Consider the following 20,351-nt stretch of genomic DNA (forward strand, 5'->3'; position numbering starts at 1 on the left):
ATGGATACCAAAAAGGGATGCCAGTTGATTTTGAAGTCTTACCCATCTGTAAGATTTAAAAATTCTATATTGTTTTGCAACTCCTTTTATTTCTGTGCCCTTCTATTTCAAAGCATTCACTGTCATTATTTTAGTCTAGGGAGATCACGGAAAAGGAATTTCAGGCAATTCTCATATTGAAGCTAACGTTCCCTTGGTTTAGAAGAGGGAGGAGAATAGGTTACAGGAATCCCAGGAATGTTTGTTACTCTAATATCTAACCTTTATGAAGTCCAAGTCAAGACTTAATAGTGAAAGTACTTGTAATAACCTCATTTAGTGTTTGTCCATCATTGTCCATTATTAATAAAGTACTTTAATATGAAAAGTGCTCATTCTATACTTACCATGACAAGAGGAACATTTCCCTCTTGTAATAAACAAACCCCATTAAAACAATCTATGCTGTAATGTGCCACCCATTAAAAAAATTACTAAAAAGATCCTGTTATACCTTCCTTATGCTCTAGGATAGGTATTACCCCTTACCCTTATATTTACATCTATATAGATCTATAGGTTACTCAGTATAAAAAGCTTGTCCAGAAAGATTCCATAATTTACATAAATCACATGATTAACCACTAAGTGGTAGTGCTTCTGAACCTATTAGGTGACATTAAGCTGGTTATTTACATTTCAGTTCCCCTTTTAGACCATGAGCATGTTGGAGACAGTTGTCACATGTGTATGTTGGTATTTCCTGTGCTACATAACAGTGTCCTTATGCAACCAAGCATACCCCAAAAAACTGCAAGTTAATCTTAAATTGCCATCTCTTCTTTTTCTTATCCTTTCTTCCCATAGATAATTTTGCACATCGAACTGAAGTTCGCAAAGCCTTGGCCAAGGATAAGAAATGGCAGGAACAATTTCTCATTCCAAATTTGCCTTTGATGGATAAACAAGAGAGTGAGATTACTTATCTGGTACCATGGTGCAAACTGCAAAAACCTCCAAAAGAAGGTAAATCCCTTTCCTCATGATCTGTTTGAATTTTGATAGAAAACACTAGAGATTTTAAGTTATAGAAACTAAAGTTAAACCTTGGTATAACATATGTTGATTGTTGAGATAAAAATAAATTAGAGCTTTCAGCTTTGTAAAAAATGTGTAGTGCTCAATTTGAAAAAAGAGCACTACATAATAAAGCATAATTTTTCAAATTGGGATCTACTGATCTGAAACTTTAACTGTATCATAGAAGAAGCTGACATGGTCTGTAAAGTTTGAGGATTTGGGTCTTAGGAGCAGGGAACACGCATGTGGGTAAGTGAGGGAGGGTGTGTGATGTTTTGTCAAAATTTTAAAATTTATTACAATTTATTTTAAATTAATAAGTATTTTTCTATAAATTAAAACTAATCTTTTTTTCTTTATTTTTTTAAACAATATTTGCTTCCCCCCACCCCCTCAGATTGAGTCCCCATAGGATTTCCTTCCCCAAGGCACCCATGCACCATCAGGACAGTCCCCTGTGCTCCTTCCTCCCTCCCGCTTATCCCTCTCCCTCCTTCTCCCCTGCAGGATGTCTCTGGTTTATAATTGTCCATTAAAACTAATCTTAAATCCTTGTATATCTTAGCTTATACAACTGACTGACCTCGGGGGCTATTAACTGAAACTGCCAAGTCTAACTCTTGTATCCCCTTGGATTATTAATCCATTTGGATTATTTAATTATTTAATTATTTAATTCCTAAAAATTTGTCTTCTTGCTGATTTAAAGAAATGATTACCTCAATCCAGTTTTAAACAAAGGTCAGATTAAAAAAGTATAAACTAATTTCGATTTTCTTGTTTCCCTGTGATTCTTAACTGTGTTATAATGTGTTTTAGATTACAAGAGATTCAAAAAGTCTTGTTCAGCCTTCTTGTACTCTCTGAATACAGTAGTTGGTGTCTCTTCTCCATCATGTCAGTTCTAGGTTCTAGGCCTCTGTTGTTCATAATTCTTAGTAATTTGGTAGTTTGTACTCTGCGGAATGGGGATAATGACATAGTGTATATCTCCAGGGCTGTTGAGAAGATTAAATGATTAGTATAAGAAACTTAGAATGTTGGCACATTGGTTTCAGTATATCTTAGCTGTCCCTATTAATTTAATTGAGGCATGTCAATTTAGAGGAAGATCTTTTTTTTTTGGTGGTGGTAATAGTGGTAATAGGTCATCAGATGAAGGCACCCCTTGAATTAAATTTAACCTAAATGAAATTAAGGTTAAATGCACAGCCTCTTCTTTGAGCAAACAGCTCCTTTCTCTTCTCAAATATATCTGTCCTTGTTCTCTAGTTTCTTTCAGTGTACCTTCCCCAGATCTGACTAGAAGGTAAATGATTTTCAAGTACTTACCTGCATGTTTAGGAACAATACGACCATCTCCTCCCATTTTGGTTTTCCTTTGTTTTCCCCTCATAAACTCAGGCATCATTTCAGGTCCATTGTTTGCTTGCTGTTCCCCTTAGAAATGGAGTCCTGTAGGGGGAAACTATACAACTACTATTACACAAAATAGCATTTCCTCTCTAAATTGGAAAGCAGAAAACATAATATTGGAAAATACTTAACCTAAAATTATAGACTCAAGCAGCTGAAATATCCTAATCCCATTATGAATTTTTAATGCTTGTTTCATTGACAAATTTTCAAAATAAAAAAGTATTTCAGAAAATCTTTTACCTACCCCTTCTAGTTCTTTTTCTTTCTTTGTGTGTGGGTAAGCTTAACAACTTACCCTTATAGTAGGAACAGGATTTTCTAAACATAAAATCAAGGAAAATAATGCAAATGATTAATAAATGTCTACATTAAAAAATGCATGTGAGTGTGGTCCTCTAAATCTATATGTACATTACCTTCCATTGGAACCAAACTAACCAGATTAGAAACTACTTGAATATCTTTTGTAAAATAATTATTTTTCTCCTTATTCTAGGAGTCTATGAATTGGTTATTTTTCAGATGAAACCAGGTGGGCCAGCTCTGTGGGGTGAAGCATTTCAAAAGGCAGTTAATGCTCATGTAAGTCTAGGCTATTCAAAACTAGTTGGAGTTTTCCACACAGACTATGGAGCACTCAATCGAGGTACAGTCACCAGTTTTTTTTTCTTTGAATTTGCAAAATGTGTTAGTGCTCTACTACATTCCTTGGTGGGTCACTTTGTCTCTCTTTTTTTCATTGTTTCATTTTACTGCCACCTTTCTTCTGGAGTGAGGAGGTGGGGTTTGTAAATTAAAAGGGTTGGAAAAAACCTGTCTTAAACTCTTATTTATGAAGTCTTTTAAGTGCTCAACTGCTATTTTCCATGATACATCAAAATGATAAAACTAAAGAAACTGCAAGGAGCCTCAGGAAAATATCTATTCCTTTCATCTTTTAATCTACGTATACCTTGATTCAGTTTTTTAAAATGACCAAATTGTTACTTTATTATATATATATATACTAAATACAATATATGTGCATATTTGCATATTATATCCTAGAAATAATGCATATGCATTGTTAATAATGGCTTTCTAACACTCCAGCATGAGTAGATACATCAGACAAACATACATACTTTAATTTATACAATCAACACCTATTTGTTGCATTTAACTTTTAACATTGAAATTTCTTGCAGTCAGAATTTCAGAGAGTTTTTATGGCAAACTCTAAACAATATGTGTAAAATCATCTGGAAGGATAAATGACTATAAATAGTTAATAAAATATTTGGAAGACTCACTATATCCAATATCTCCTCAACTTCCCTACTTGATGTCCAGTGGACATCTCAAACCTAACACATTCAAAGCTGAGATTCTGGTCTTTGTGCTTCTAGTGATGTATCCTAAGAAAGTCCAGGAGAAAAATAAAGGGGGGCCACCCTGGTGGTGTAGGAGTTAAAGTCTCAGCGCTGTCGAGCTATCTGTGGCATGAGTTTGCCCCTTTCCTGTCTATCCTGCTTCTCCCCTCAGTACTACATTTCAGTAGTTCTGCCTGTTCTGCTCCCCACTGTATCTCTGGTGAATCCTCTCACCCCACTCCCGTGTACCTCTGGCCTACTCCCCAGTTCTTGTATGCATAAATAAATAAAAATAAATCTTTTTTTAAAAAAGAAAGTCCAGAGAAAAGATATTTTCAAATTGGAAAGTAAATGAAGAGGAGAAATATATGAAAATTATTATCTTTCTCTTGCATACTATATGCTAAAATAAAGTTCAAAAGGATTATAGATTTCCATGCTTAAAAAAGAAGTTTTACATTGCTGATTTCTAAAAAATCTGTCACTAAATATAATATACAATAAGATCCTGTTCAATTTCAGTAATATTTTTTAAAGGAAATATACTACATATGAATAGGTTTCTTATGAGCAATAAAGATTATGCTGCTTTTTATTTTCTTTATATTACCCCATATTTTCAATAGCAAGCATAATTTTTTGTAATATTGCTTTTTTTAGATAAAGTGTAAAATTAGAAAGTTGTCAAACATGGGAATTGTATTGATTCTTTAGCAGTGTCTTAAACATGGCTTTCCCTCTTAAGCCTTTATAAAGCCAATTTGATTAATTTATAAATGTATCTCCCAAATCTCTAATCCCTCTCTAACTTTATCACTGACATGTTTAGTTTCACCATTTTGATACTATTTTGATTTAAAGAATAAGACAATGTTTCTTGTTCGTTTTTCTGTATTTCTTATTTGTATACAGTGTCCCCCTTATCTTCAGGGAAATGCATCCCAAGACTCCCAATGGATGCCTGAAACTGTACATAGTACAAAACCTTATATGCCCTGTGTTTATCCCTATACCTACAAACCTATGATGAAGTTTAATTATAAATTAGGCAAATTAATAATGAAATAATGAAAAGAATTAATAATGAAAAGAATTGTTTTAGCAATATACTGTAACACAGGTTATGTTAATGTGATCTCACTCTTCTCAAATAGCTTATTGTACATAATATAATCAGACTATATTTGACCAGAGGTAACTGAAACTGTGGGTAAGGGTGGTGGTGGGGAACTCCTGGTATGCCATAGTCTTTGGAATCTGTGTGTGGTTTGTTCCTGCAGTTCATGTGCTTTGGTGGAACGAGACTGCAGATAGTCGTGCAGCTGGCAGACACCGGGCACACGAGGATCCCAGAGTGGTGGCCGCCGGTGAGCTTTTTTTCATGAGGAATAAATTATTCTTAGAAAAGATTTGATTCAAACAGACTTGAATCAAACACTTTATAAGCCCTCTTATAATTTTTTTTTTTTTTTTTTTTTTTTTTTTAGTTCGGGAAAGTGTCAATTACCTAGTGTCTCAGCAGAATATGCTTCTGATTCCTACATCATTTTCACCATTGAAATAGTTTTCCACTGAAATCTGAAGCATTTCATTAACTGCCATAAGATGTGCCTGCTAATGGTGTTAAAAATCTCCCAAGAGAGTCTCTCTTTTATGTGAAGGAGGTGATAAGTTAATTTGCAGCATCTTGGAATTTTTAAAGCCACTTCTGTCCTTTGCCACTACCACCTCAGGAAATTGTTCTGTTCATTTTCCTCAGGGCATTAAGTATCTATTATACATTAGGAATAGTTGCCACAATTTCATTATTATGATTTTACATTTGTTTCAGAATAGCTCTTATTCTCTGTTTTGACAATATAGCATTTTTCTTTGCTTTGTAGCATTTTCTTATATTCAAATGAAAATTTTACAGTTCTGTGCCTGACAGTTTTTTAAAATTATTTATGTATAAAACCTGTCTTTTCATCATGTCTCTTTAATTAAGACTTAAAAATATTTTGTCCTGTAAGGTTGTTTTTGGATATTACATTGAATTCATAAAAATACTAGATCAAATATCTAATATGGGACAGTACCATCATCAGTATTGTCTGTATTAGTTATGTTTTTCAAAATTAATTATTAGTCACTCTAAGTTGGAAAATAATATAACTAGATCTCAGTGTTTAAAAAAAACTTCTGGAGACTCATTTTATATGCAGACATGGTTGATTTGTGGTTAATTCTGTTCATTTTGGATTACTAACAAAGATACTTTGGACACCTAATTGTTTAAAGAGATCTTTGTGGTTATGGGAATGCTTGTCCTAATAAAAGCCCACAATGTCCATTCTGGATTTTTATTTGTGTTTTATTTTTATATTATCTTGAGTTTTTACTGTGTTGCTACAGGGTAGTGAAACAGCAATGACTTACCAACTTTATCATAAATATTAAGTTAGATCAAGAAAATAATGATAGTAATTCCAGAAGGCAAGCTTCTTTGGTACCACTACAGATGTGGCAGAGCTTTCCTTGAAACACCTTCAGTTTCCATTTTAGCTGAGTGCCTGTTCCTTCTAAAACTTCCAAATCTTCATAGTCTGTATTTACAGCTATTATGACTTCACATTTCTAAACAACATTGAATTCACTGTCAAAGGAAATCTGAAAAACAAAGTACAGTGTTTAAGGCTAATGACAGAAGAAATGTCTAAAAGATTAAAAACAAAAAAATCAGAAAAAAAGGTGACACGGTGTTCACATGCTGCCTCCACTATTAACAGTAAGATTCCAAATAAAAGTTTCATAAACCAGCTATTGTGATTTTTGCTTCCCTTTAAAGCAAAACTCTCTGTAAGGCTGTGTATGTATAGTTGTGATCTTCCTTTCCTTGGTTCCTTGTCTTATTCTTCCCTGAACCCAAATCAGTAAGGCTTACACTCTTGACACTCCACTGAAATGACCTTCTGAAGGTCACCAAGGACCCTGCCTCACCAAATCCAGTGGTCTTCTCTGTCTTTACCTCTTCATCTTCTCACCAGTGTTGAACACAGTTGACCATTTCTGCCTTCCTGAAACACTTGATTCTGAGCTTCAATATATGGAGTCATACTCAGGGTTTCTTCCTCCTTCCTAACTAGTCACTCTCAGTTTCCTGTGCTGGCTTCTGTAAAAGTGGAAGGGTCACAGGGTTCAAGATTATTCTTCACTCTGTCTAGGTAAGTTCTTCAGTCCCAAGGATTAAATACCATGTAGGTGCTGATGATTCACACATTTTTACCTTTTTTCCTATTGCTCCTGAGTACCAGATTGAGATGCTGACTACCTTTTTAACACAAGCATCTCTCTAGTTTGGCTCACGAACTAGAAGTCACCTTGATTACTGCCTTTCCCTCATCTCTTCCATGAAGTCCTGTTGACTCCATCTCTAAAATAGACCCTGAATGTTTCCAGTCCTCCCTCTGGATGTTGCTATCAACCTCATGCAATCTACCATGACCTCTTAGCCTCCCTACTAACCTTTCTACCCAGCATTCTTTCTGAAACCGGTTAGGTAAAACACTGCCTTGTTTTGACACGACTCTCCAATGGTTCCTTTTTGCATTAACAATATAAACAAATAACTTAAGGATTAAGTCTGCTAGTCCTTCAAGTTTTGGTTTCTGTGCCTCTGATTTCATCTCCTGTCACTCTAGACGCATTGGCATTCTTACCACCATCACCAGCCCCTTCAATTTGCCAAGCTTTTTCCCACTTGGGGCTTTTGCACCAGGTGTTCTTTCTTCCAGGAATGCTCTGCTTTCTCAACTTCAAATGTTGGCTTTTATTCAAATCTGAGCTCCTCAGGCCCTCTCTGACTCTTTTCCCTCATTATCCCATTAGCAGGTCTTATTAGCCTCTTATCCCATTAGCCCCTAAACACTGACGTTGTTTACATTAATTCTGTTTATCCACACATCCCTTGAGTATGAGCATCATTTCTCCACTGAGATTCATGTTCATTAGAGCAGAACTGTCTTCTTTGACACAGAGCCCCAGAACCTATAAAAATACCTAACCCGTGCTGAAGTTCAGTGATTTTTTTGTTCAATTCACATATGCTTCTGAACTGATTTTTACCAGAACAATTTTAACTGATACCCAACTTCAACAAAAGCATTCTTCCGCCACTTACTAACCATGTAACTTTGAGCAAGTTCCTTATCCTCTGAGCCACCAGTTACTCATGTCGAATGGCATGGCTTACCTCATCCTACAGGAATTGAGGATTAAATGAAGCGCCTAACAACACAGTAAACACTTGGAAAAGTCAGCTAATTTTTCCTCTTAGGTTTTTTCATATTTAATGTACACATTATCATTCCAAAGATTTTTTGACTCTGTTTATATAGATTTTACATATTTTTCATCAAAATTAGCTGCCTGTTTGTTTTCAATTTCTTTCCCTCGACTTTCCTTTTTTCACCAAGGAACAGTTTTCTAGCATTTTATCGTCATCACTGCTACATGCACTTCATTGGGGAAAGAAAAGGTTCTGAGCCTGCAGCCCAGTGGCACCCCAGCTCCTTGCAAGCAGGGGCCTTCGGCAGCAAGGTTGGAGACTCTCGCCTCCACAGAACTGCCACCTTCATGGCCAGTCAGTAGAGGGCACAGATAGTGCCGGGATTCTCCGGGATGCCTGGTGGGTGCATTTGACAACGGTTCTTCAAGTTCCAGGATAAGCACATCTCCTTACTGTGATTGCTGATGAGCTATGAAAAATATATCCACGTCTCATCATAGTACTCTCTAATCTTGGGCATAGACGCCACAGAAGATAGGGGTGGCGCCTCCAATACTCATCCATTTTGCCCCCACAATTTTGTACTTTCCCTGTCTGCTGATCCTTACTATCAAATTCAACACCTTACCAATATATTTGTCACACTATCCTTGTACTTTGGCTGGAAAAAAAAAAAAAATGAACTCTGGAGCTTGCCTTGATAGTTTGCTCAATACCAAATAAGCTAATGAAGTTTTTATTAAATAGGCTTAGCTACAAGAATATTTTCAGATAACTCTGCAGAACTGTAGTCATTAGGCAGAGTAAGTTTATCTAAAACCTCTTCAACTTACTTAATATCAGATATTATCTTAACTGAAGCATATGAGTAAAACACCCTGGCTTCTATTTTCAAGTAGACCCCTCAGTTCTCTTCTGTGATTAACAGGGAATTGAGTGGATTCTAAATTTCCACTTTAGGTTCAAGCAGCTTTCCCTTTATTACTCCTGTAACAGCTTTATAATGTCTTAACAGTAGGCGGTGCTATGAATGCACGAAAATAAATTTGTGTAGACTAACAATTGTCACAGCTTTATTTCGTGACTCATTACAACATAGAAATATGCCTTTTTAATACTTTATATAAAGTTATAGACAGTACATTTTTCTTATTTTCTTTTTAATGAAAATGATTTAACTTAGAAATCTATTGTGAAATTTTTATCTAGTTTTGCAATTCTCAGATATTCCAGTGCAAAAATAGATTCCATTACAGAAAGCATAAAGTGCTTGGAATGAAGGGCCAATGATAAAGAAAAAGCACAAAAACATAGCTTCAGCCTAGGATACAGGAAGAGAGAACAGAGTACTTAATCTTTTTGGAAATATAAACACTTTATAAAAAGGGATGCAAAAATTTTCAAAAGAATTAGAGCGATATTACTATAGTACTGTTATTATTAGCAAATAGTTACAAGGATACAAATTAATATCTCAATATCAAAGTGGTTCAATATTATGACACATGGCTCTTTGGGAAAAAAATGTACCTGATATATACAACCACATGGAGAAAACACAGACAAATCCCTTTAGTCAATGATTATTATACAGTGAATGAGGGATATGCAACACTTAATAGTCACAATGATACACTCTCAGTACAGATATTGAAATACAGTAGTTTGAGGTTTGGTTGTTCTTTAACAATGAATTGTGCTGGGTGTTTATGTAGAGAGGACTATTTTATTACTGTTTTTTTTTTTTTCATATTCACAGTTGTTAATAAGGTTTCTAGGGTGTCCAAAAGAAGCAAAAGAATTCTTTCAACACTTGAGAATTTCTGAAATTCACATAGCTGCATTTCCACAGGGAATATATAGAAATTTTACTTGACTTAAGTTAGTAAAAGTTTCTATTACAATTAGGCTTACACAGGAAATTTTAAAAGCTTATTATTGGATAGTCTAAAAGGTAATACAGTATTATGGAGTCAATGTGTAATTGTAGATTTTTTCTAGCTTCAAAAGAGATCCTTTTAAATCTGTATTGAAATGGCATAGTTTTTTCAAAGTAGTTCACAGTGCCTTTGATTTTTAAAAATATGTCCTTGAAGTCAGAAAAACCAAAGCAGGGAGCTTCTCACAGATTAAATATAATGGATAACTAAAACACGATTCTAGTGAAATGGGAAAACCAACAGAAGTTTGATGTTGAATTTCATATCATTAAAGATAGCATAAGTATAATTCTCTCATGCTAATAGTTATTGGAAATATGCCTTCATTATTGTTTACCATTTTAGAAAATATTGATAATTTCTAAAGTAATTTTTAAGCAACAAATTATGTGATAACATTCTATAAATTTTAAAAGAACAAATAGATGAGATAGTTCTAAAATCTTATACCTTTAGAGTTAATATTTAAACATATTTAAATTTTAGAAAAAGGAGGGACAATTAGTAGTAATATTGAAATTGCATAAATGTCATCAAACAGTAGTTCTCTCATATTTCTGTTGCCTCAAGACACAACATTAAGCATTAGTGAAATACATTTTTAAGGTGTTTATTGATGAAAAAAAACAAGACTGGGTTCGAACGCCTGAAATACATTTGATGTGGGGGAGGAGGGTACTTGCTGTTAAATATTTTTCGTGATAAGTTGGTGATTGAAGAGATGAACTATTTGAAATTGTCAGAATGTGTGTCTAAAATCTTCAGAGCCAATTTGAAGATACTAAATGCCATTAGCACAAATTGTTTTGTTTAAGAAGTTTTGAAGCTAGCTGTCTTCTCTGTGAAAGAATTCATTTTTTAGTCTTGTGACCCTAATAACACTTGAACTGTCTTGGCGTTTGCATTGTTTTGCGTTATTTTCACAAAGTGGAACGCCCAATATTCTTCCCATGGGCTCCCACAACCACAGCAACAAAGCGACCTATATTTGTAAACCAGTTATCTGAATAACATGGCACAGGAAATCTGAGACTTAATTTCTCCCCACCTCATCCATAAATACTCATTCAGCTAAAACACACACACAAAATACTTGATTAATGAACTGAGATTAAGAGTATTTTAAATAATCTTAAACTCAAACAGAACATTGTCATGAGATGTTGCCCTTCACATTCTTTTCCAGGCACTAGGCACTAGTCAGATGATCCATCTGCAAACTTACATGAGAAAATAAAGCTAATGAGGCAGTGTGGCCCTCCATGCCTCTCTATGCCACAGGGTTCTACAAAGAGGTCATTCTAAGGTTCAGAAGTCACTGCTGGAACATAAAATTCCAAATAACTTTAAAAGTACAAAGATTTTTGTCAGAATACAGTCCATCTTCTCATGTCCTAGATTAATTTAAAAAGCCAAAAATACTACTACAGATGTGTCAAACAAGATCTTGAGATGCAGTGTACCGTGTTAGTAGACAACAGGGATAAGTAGACACAGTCCTCCCCAGGTTTGAGCACGCCACCTCTTTAATCCCATGCCCTGGTCTCAGCAACTTACAGCCCAACAATTTGGCTGCAGATTCTTTGTTTCTTACCAGGATCCAAGTACATTTAAAGAGTCTGACGAAGATGACCCTGAAGACCCATGGCTCCAAGTGAGGACAGCATAACAATGGAACCAAGTCTCCCTTGTCCAGAGCCTCTCACATTTTGCATGTTACTGCCACCAGAACAGTTCATCAGCAAGGGATTCAAATCATGGCCTTCCCCACACATGGCACCTATTTGTCACCCGATATTTGATGACATCGACAAGACTCTGAGCAGAGCATCTTTCACAAAAGTGTGCATGACACACCATGGTGCTTCAGGCTTTCTAAGCAACTTGGCACTAGTTATTCTGGCACACTCTTTGCCAGCAATGGATGTGTCGCCGGGAAGCCAGTCTCCTGGCATGGCATGGCCTGATGAATGAGGATGTGCCTGCCTTCTGATTTTGATAATCACTGGCCATGATTATTTGATGACTTACTGTTGCAACCCCAGTGAGAATACAAAGGAATAAAAAAGTATGATTTCAAACCCATAGGTCCACCGGGTTCCATACTAGAGTTTCACACAGATATAAGATTATAAAGTAAATTCAAGTCTTTTTCACTGGAGAGCCACACAAGACATAGGCTACAAAGGCACTGCCCCTGTAATGGAATTTTGTTTTTGTTGCATTGAATTGCATTGCATTGAACAGTATCAGTACAGTATCCAGTTTACTTCTTCCCACAAAAATTCCAGCTCTTTGCTCTGAAACACTTCATATGGTGCAAAGGAAGGTCAAGTTCCTCCTTTCTTTCAGCCATCTGTATGAATAGGATTCTTCACACATAGCTTTCTTTCACTTTCTCATCCTGTAGAAAAGATGTGAGAACGGCAACATCTACTACTGTCTGGTTTTTGTGTAATGATAGGTCCTTTAAGTGATCATCATCACTTTGGTCCTTGGCAAAGTTTACAAATACCTGTAGAAAGAAAGATGGACTTTAGTAAATACTTCTTGACTTTAGTAAATACTACTTGCTCTATCTTCTAGTTGCATCTCTCTACATGGAAATTAGGTTGGATAGAAGAATACAAGACTACATGAATAGATTAACTAGAAAACTGTGTGTTTAGGAAAGAGGACTACTTGAAAAAGCATTAACCACTTAAAAATGTAAAAACTTTTATACTGCCCCTCCTCCCTACCCCCCAACTCTGTTAGATCATGATTTACTTTGGCTTATAAAGCCTTGATGAAAGAGAAGGGGAATAAAAACTAACATTTGCTAAGTGCAACTAACTAATGCCTACTAAGTGCCAGGATCTGTTTGATAGTGATCTTAATTTACTTAAATAGCATAAAGCACCTGGCAAAATGTCTGGCCCATAAAGGGAAGTTATGATTATTGCCACCAACTATTCTCACAAACCCTTATCTTCATTGTTCAGACTCAGGGAGGTTCAGTAAAAAGTATAGCTAGTAGGAGATCAGGAATTCAAACTCCAATAGTCTATGCTGCTCTAGAACCCATAATGGGTTCAGGGAGGGAGCAAGAATCCTCACCCCGAAATACAGATCTATTCTTGAAAGACAGCACTTACTTGATCAAGAGTTGTCTGAGAAACAGAGTAATCTTCTATGTGGAGTTGCTTTTTGCTCTGGGACAGGATGCTGAATATCCTGGCCAGGGACGATAATGAAGAAGGAAGCTGGTACTGCAGCATGTTTCGATGCTTCTCTTTTAGGACACTTCCTGGAAAGGCGTGTCCAAAGAACTCCTGTACAGGTTTCAAGTCAGGGTTGGACCCTGCTATTCGTACTACTATCGTGTAACCATCTCCAAACCTGAAAACAAACCAAAAAAGTCCACATGAAAGACCCTCAGGAAACTTCACAACAGTATTTAACCCAAAGACCCAAACTGTACCATGAAAATAGATCCCTGACAGACCCAGAAGTTTCTGAGAAAAGGAGCTAGTTTTCATTTACTGAGTATTTCACGTGAGGTACCATACCATGTTCCTTAGATACTTAAATTCATTTAATCCTCACACGAAGCCTGTTAGAGAAACTGAAGCCCACTTACAGAGCTCACAGACCAGGATGTGGCCCCACTTATGTTCACCTCCAAAGCTTATACTCTGGCCACATTGGTATGTCATTCCATTTCATCTGTATAACAAAACTAGAAAGCAGATAATCCTAGGAAACTGACTCTCCAAGAAGTTAATTCACAAACCAAAGGGCATAGGAGTAAAAGGTAAAGAAAGTATTTGATTATAGCCTATCCTGACTTCAAAGCTTCCTTTTTTTATACACTGTATCATTTTGGTCAGTTTACTTTCCTTATTTTAGAGCCACCGTTTATATACTCAGAGAAGAATAAATACAAGCTTTTTAGTAGGCATGATCCCAAAGAAATTGCCTTTGTTACCTATTTTTCAGATGTTGGACACTGCCAAGACACCTGAACCTCCCATTGACCATAATTGCCATCCTAGTACAGAGAGCTTCACATTCTTCCATACTGTGAGAAAAAAGAAGGGGGTTTTAGTTTTGGACAGATGCTCCTACAACATCAATATCACCATTGCATTGAACATTTGAAAGAAACAGAAACCTAGTTTCCTAGGGCACAATTGCATCCTGTTACAAAAGTGCATGAAGATGCAGGGTTAACATTGTTCATTGCAGTGCAGTGAGACAATGCACTGCATTGTTTACCATCGTGAAAAAATTTGGAAACAATCCAAACACAAAGAGCAGAACAGCTAAACAAATTAGGGTATATCCTAATGGAAAACTAGCAAGCTGTAAGAAACGATGACTGATGTGGAGTAACATTCATAATACATTAAGTGAAAAAAAAAAAGCAATATATATACCAAGTTTGAAACTGTGTAAATACACAAACACATATATAGATTTCCATCAAACTCTGTGAAGATAGTGAAGGGATAGTGATGGTTTTCTCCAAGTGACGCAGTTTCAAGTGCTCAGAATTGTTTTTCTCCTTGCCTTGCTGTACTTTGTAATTTCACATAGCAATCAGATATACCACTTGGGAAATTTAAAAATTGCACAATGCAGTAGACAAGCCAAGATTTCACTACAGACCTATGAGATGTAAGCACCACTGATCTCCCCTCCTTGACAACACTGAGAGCACAATTCCACAAGAATCTCCGGGCTTTGGGATCCATGCCTGTGGTGGGTTCATCCTGTGAAGAGAATAAACAAGTCCTATTATTTGTTGAAAAAACTTCAAGGATAGATTTGTGTTTAAATGCTGAAGTATCTTTGAAATAACCTAAATTTAACTTTCCATTTTAGTATTTCTTGAAGTATTTCTTTAGTATTTCAAAGAACTAGACCTTATATACCAAAATAAGTTCTATACCAGCTTGCTTTTTATAAATGTCTCACTAAAGGAGGAAACACAACTTAATTTTTTTATTACATTTCTCCCAGTAAACAGAAAGGGAAGGGAAAGGTCATTTAGTATCAACCATCTTTTCATAACTGACACACATATACTAAAAATTCTTTTTGTGTGAAATCTCTATTTAAGTTAATATAAGGTTTAGGTAAAATTCTGTTTGTTCTTTTTTTTTTTTATTCTCATTCACTCCAGCATAGTGTATTATATAACCCTTGCTAGTCTTAAAGAAATACATTCCAGATCTACGTGGTGTGGATTACATTAAAGCTTCCACCCAAGGGTGTTGCTCTTCTTCAATGTTCTTCTCTACAGAAGAAAAGGAGTTAAGGGCCACTATCCGTCTCATCTCAGGTTTCCATCGATTTGTATGTGAGACACTATGAGCCAGGTGCTATCTTAGGGATCTTGAAACCTTGTCCACACTCTCCCTTTTCAGAAGATGAACACATAAATGATTAGAGAGAATGTTCATCCTTTGAAAAAGGTCAAATCACACATTCAACTTCAGCTACACTTGTCAGAGTTCTCCATGCCAGAGAAGCAAGGAAGCTGGAGTGTCTCTCTTTGGGATCCTTCGAGGGGCTGGCAAAGCCACCCCAGTGTGTGTCAATTAGAGAAACAAGAAAGTTCCCCTCTGGCTTTCTGAGGCTGCTCTGCAGTTCCTGGTCAGGGGCGAGTGGCTGACCACTGTCAAGCCTGTTATGCAACATCCCCGAACATACAGGACATCAGAAAAGTAATTCTTTCCATTTAGGGAAGAACAAGAGCTTCCCATTCACAGTCACACTCACCAGAAACACCACAGGAGGCCCGCCAATCAAAGCCATGGCTGTAGAGAGCTTGCGCTTATTGCCTCCACTATAGTTACCAGCATATTTTTCTCCATACTTCACAAGGCCCAGTTTCCGAATTGCCCACTCACCAACCTAGAATAATAAAATGCTCCTTGAATTTTTTCTGGTTTGGTAATTTTATCATGCTGTCTTATATTTACATATGAAAAGTTTTGCTCCAAGTAAGATCAGATTCTATCACCATGACCTGGCAAGTGCTAAGGAACCAAAAGCAGAAGGAAAGGATTCGTGTGGGTGCTGTGTTGGCAACACTTCCTCACTGCCCTCCAGAACAGGCCTATCCACCCATCCCTGCCCATCATCACAGATCCCCACCCTGGAAGTGAGTGCAAAGAGCCAGCATGTCATATTGCTAAATGCATGACAAAAAATAGCTGGAAGCTGACAATCAATATAAAGTCAAAGGCATCAGGCACACTGTCAGGATGCCAAGGAGGCTTGCTGTCCTTCTGGTGCCCACCATACCTTGCCAACTTCTTTCTCTGGGACTCCTCTCAAGAGGGCAAAGAATTCTACATGTTCTCTTCCAGTCAGCAGCTCTGTGATGGCATCAAACTGAGGGCAATACCCCATGTTCTGATGTACTTCATGGATGTTTGATAAGATACTACAAAGAAAAACATAACTGGTCAAGATTTAAGTGTTTACAGATTCTCTGATCAAAAATCCCTGCTTAATGTTCCTATAAAGTGTGATTCAGAAATACTGGCAAGCACACCTGCTATAGCTTGAAGAAGTAGCCTTTCTGGCCTCAGGATGCCAACCCCTCCAAATAGTGAGGGTTCCTGCCTCTATCCTGCCTGGGCCTTGCACCTCAATCTGAGGCTCAGTCCCATCTGAGGCTTCCCTAGTCTACTGTCACTGCAGCACCATCTTTACCAACAACCTCAGTCATACAGTGTAGGGGCTTTAACATTAATTCGCCACCCCAGACTTGACTCTTTGGCCCAGTCATATATAATATATGCCTTGTTGCTCCAAAATCTCCTCATGGCCATTCAGACACAGAAGAGGCTCAGCAACTCTGAGTGTAACTCCCTCCCTCTGTGTTCTGCTGCCCATCCCTGGTTCAATCACAGCACGTGACAGACTTCTTTCATTCTGCTGAAGACCCAACCCTGCACCCTCCTGGTTTTTAAGGTTTTTCAAATCTCAGACTTGGAGAATCTAGTAATAGGAAAAAATATACCTACATCTACAATTTTACATGTATCAGTGGTGTTAATTTTAGGCATTTGAAGCCAATCTCATGTTAGGAATCTCAGATGTGGAAGACCAGTTTCCATAGCCAGTCTGATGGCTGCACTTCAGCCACATCTGGACAGTCATGAATTTGGCCATTCAGTGCTCTCCATTCCCTTCTGTAGATGTACTTAGTACTCCAGGGTCCAGCCTTTCCCAGAATTACAATGGAGGTGCCCATGGGCCCTGTGCCTTGCCTACACAGCTACCCCACCCAAGCCTGCTCTTACAACCAGTCACTATGACAAAGTTTTGTTTGGGCCAGCCACTGCCTTCATTGCTATCCACACCAGGAGGCTGGTGCTACAAATGAGGCCGGAGAAGTAGGTGTACAGCCTCGGGCCTGCTATTCTATAATTTCTGTTCTCTTAAGCCTCCTGAAAAAAGTGGTAAGAGATAGGAGTATACTGTTATAAAATAATATTTTATTTAAATCAAGTAAAAAAGTCTTTGCCAATATACGGATTCTTTCTTTTCTCATCTTTTTTATGACAATATCCATCATTTACTGAAGGTACCTCAGCTGTGAAGCCCACTGTTAAGTATTTCACATATGTTACTTCACTAACTGCTATTGGTAATCACATGAATTTCTCACCTATTTTTGTTAAGGAAAGCATCTCCTCTGGTAACAGTGGTATCTCCAGTTAACATCTTGAAAGTTGATGATTTACCAGCACCATTAACTCCCAGAAGCCCAAAGCACTGAAAAAGATTGGATAAATTGTAAAAGCAAATTACTGAAAATTTGAATATGAATGGTCATTATAAAATAGTTACCTCAGCTTAGTTTTTATATAACATGATTCTATAATATCATTTTCAAATACCATCTTAAGAAATTATACAGATATTTAAACATATGTTTTATAACAAGACCATTTTGAGTGTGGGAGTATTTGTAAATATTATTTGAGTGTTCAAGTTGAGGCCAAAGTTAATGTGTAAAAAACAGTAATGAAAGCCAACTAGTCAAATTTCACCATCTAATATGACTAAAGGGCATAAAAGAAAACAAACATGAACAAGAAAGAAGAAAATCTGTTTTAATTTTAGATCGAATGAATCCATTTAAGTTTCATTAACTTGAACAAATCAGAAAAGCACATTTTAGATGTGTATCTTTTTCTTAAGCTGTCAGATTTTCCAAAATCATTTTCTTTTGACATGCAGGTCCCTATCCTCTCAGTGACTGATGGCTCCACAGAGACATAAACAGAGAAGGTTTAAAAGCCACTTTTTACCCCTTATATATACTGTGGTCTGACTGGGTAGAGATAGTTTGAATTACTAGGGACAAATACAATGCAAAGGGCCTTTACCTCACCAGGAGGAATACCAACGCAAATCCTGTCAACAGCAGGCTTCCTCTTCCTTCTATATATCTGGAACAAACAAAATGCCAAAATTGATGAGCCTCAGTGACTCACAGCAACCCCAAGCAACTGTGTATGAGGGAATTAAAACCCAAACACACCACGAAATAAGATGTATTGGTAAGATTGTCACACATTTGACATGCTAAGTATCTTGCTTTGTCTCTGTGGCAATCCTTTTCTGAATGACTTTGAAGCACAAAGTAAGAGTGAACTTTTTATTTTTTAACCTAAGATCAATCCTTAAAATATATATATTGGTTAATAATCTACATAATTTTCACTTACTTGATGTAGAAAGATATTATATTTTAAAAATGAAGTTCTACTGGGTAAAATTTTATAATCAAAATATTGCATATGTTACCAAAAAAGTGAAGTGTTGGGATTCCAGCAACTACAGAAGGCTGGGAAAGCCTCTCCTATTGAGCAGTGGAGACTTAACATCTTTTCAGACTAGAAAACTCAACATCAACCATATATTCTTTGACTGGAATATAATATTAGTATGTTTTAATGCTAACAATAAATGTAAGTGTGTTCTCAATAGGATTTCTTTAATTAAAAAGTGCCCATGGTTCATTTTAAATAAAATTAAATTGACAGAAGCTTGGTAGAGATACACATTTGGAGAAGCATGCTCTTTTTTTTTTTTTTTTAATGAAAGTCAACAAAATACTAGTTTCTAACATAGACAGTTGAAAAAAATAAAGACAAGTTCTTACAACCTGTACTCATTACCTCACCTTTGTCAGCTCCTTGATTTCCAAGATATCATTCTGTCCTCCACCATCAAGAATTCTCTGTCTTTCTCGTCTGACATCTTCATCCTCATCATTCATAGGAGGAAGCTTTGCCTTATATGGTCTTAAGGGGAAAATTTAAGAAAAATCAATCTTTTAAGCTATTTTTCTTTTCTTTCCTTTCTTTTTTATTGAAGTATCATTGTTTTGTATCCTTGTTAGTATTTTGGATACATAGGATTTCTCCTGTCAGTCACCATAGTGCACCCATCACACAAGCACCCATAGTCCTCCACCATAGTCCATTGTGTTTGTTCTTACCCCGCCCTCTTCTCCTCCTCCCCACTCCCGATTTGTCAGTTCAATGGTCAGTTTTCAAGGGTTAGTCTGACTCTGTTTGGTTTCACTAGATTCGACATATAAGTAACATTATCTGGTATTTGTCTTTCTCCTTCAGGCTTATTTTGTTAAGTTCTTTTTCAAGACAAAGATCCACTTTTGAAAGCAGTCCTATAAAATCTACTATCCATAGTTTCCAGGACTGCCAGTGTTGGAGGCTGGAGGCCTCCACATTAGGAAAGAGTTTGATTATCTGCTTTGAGTTCAATTCAGTCCAATCACCACTGATGGGCGAATTCCCTGTACTACTTCTCTGTGACCCTCAAGCAGGTGTTCCATGAGTTCTGAGAAAAAGCTCACCTGGGCCTGATGAAGAATCTGTACTGGATTAGAACAGTGATGAAGAAGAACACCACTCCTTCCACAGCCATAGCGAAGAGGTTTCGGCCCACTAAGTCCCAAGAGAGTGGAGAGACAAAACGATTCTCCCCTGGCAGACACAATGCAGAGATCCAGTTCACAATGGATGCACCAAAGACCATGACCTTTCCTTAAATTCAGGTTCAAATTCACTTCCCTTCCTGGTAACACCAGTGCTTATTAACCATGATGAGATTGAAAAAATAAGGGAGTAACCACTCTCCAAGTCTGACTTGAGGTAAGGTTTTGGGGAAACAGAGTACTACCCAGGATCACTAAGAATTTCAGAGTTAACATATTAGATATGATATATCATCTAAAATAGCTAACGTCTCCTTTTTAATGAGCCATGTCAAAATCTT

General features: G+C 36.7%; 2 protein-coding genes across 3 annotated transcripts in view; one reads left to right on the forward strand and one right to left on the reverse strand.

Annotated features, from left to right (window-relative positions):
- Positions 1 to 2,694: 2,694 nt before the first annotated feature.
- Positions 2,695 to 20,253, forward strand: LOC119231033 (protein NipSnap homolog 3B-like). Its single transcript, XM_054689635.1, has 3 exons — positions 2,695 to 3,124; positions 5,111 to 5,197; positions 19,900 to 20,253. Exons 1-3 carry the CDS (start codon positions 2,884 to 2,886, stop codon positions 19,908 to 19,910), a joined length of 339 nt encoding a protein of 112 aa, XP_054545610.1. The 5' UTR covers positions 2,695 to 2,883; the 3' UTR covers positions 19,911 to 20,253.
- The window catches only part of ABCA1 (ATP binding cassette subfamily A member 1), a 117,059-nt gene continuing 105,690 nt past the window's right edge, over positions 8,983 to 20,351 (reverse strand). The window contains exons 41-50 of one of the 2 annotated variants that reach the window (XM_054689633.1): positions 19,930 to 20,059; positions 19,234 to 19,354; positions 18,434 to 18,496; positions 17,710 to 17,816; positions 16,335 to 16,476; positions 15,807 to 15,941; positions 14,691 to 14,794; positions 14,008 to 14,100; positions 13,175 to 13,418; positions 8,983 to 12,552 (exon numbers count right to left, since the gene is read on the reverse strand). In XM_054689633.1, coding sequence (XP_054545608.1) covers positions 12,412 to 12,552; positions 13,175 to 13,418; positions 14,008 to 14,100; positions 14,691 to 14,794; positions 15,807 to 15,941; positions 16,335 to 16,476; positions 17,710 to 17,816; positions 18,434 to 18,496; positions 19,234 to 19,354; positions 19,930 to 20,059 — 1,280 coding nt within the window. In that variant the 3' untranslated portion in view covers positions 8,983 to 12,411. The remainder of the gene's footprint in view (positions 12,553 to 13,174; positions 13,419 to 14,007; positions 14,101 to 14,690; positions 14,795 to 15,806; positions 15,942 to 16,334; positions 16,477 to 17,709; positions 17,817 to 18,433; positions 18,497 to 19,233; positions 19,355 to 19,929; positions 20,060 to 20,351) is intronic. The other variant, XM_037495374.2, reaches the window with a different exon arrangement.

This window comes from Talpa occidentalis, unplaced genomic scaffold (genome assembly GCF_014898055.3).
Source record: "Talpa occidentalis isolate TD23 unplaced genomic scaffold, MPIMG_talOcc4v2.1 talOcc4.7, whole genome shotgun sequence".
NCBI lineage: Eukaryota > Metazoa > Chordata > Mammalia > Eulipotyphla > Talpidae > Talpa > Talpa occidentalis.

Bases quoted from the DNA above. Each gene is read 5' to 3' on its own strand.
- LOC119231033 (XM_054689635.1), top strand. From the start codon at position 2,884: ATGTACATTACCTTCCATTGGAACCAAACTAACCAGATTAGAAACTAC. The intron at 3,125-5,110 runs GTACAGTCACCA...TTGTTCCTGCAG, and splicing joins CTATGGAGCACTCAATCGAG to TTCATGTGCTTTGGTGGAAC.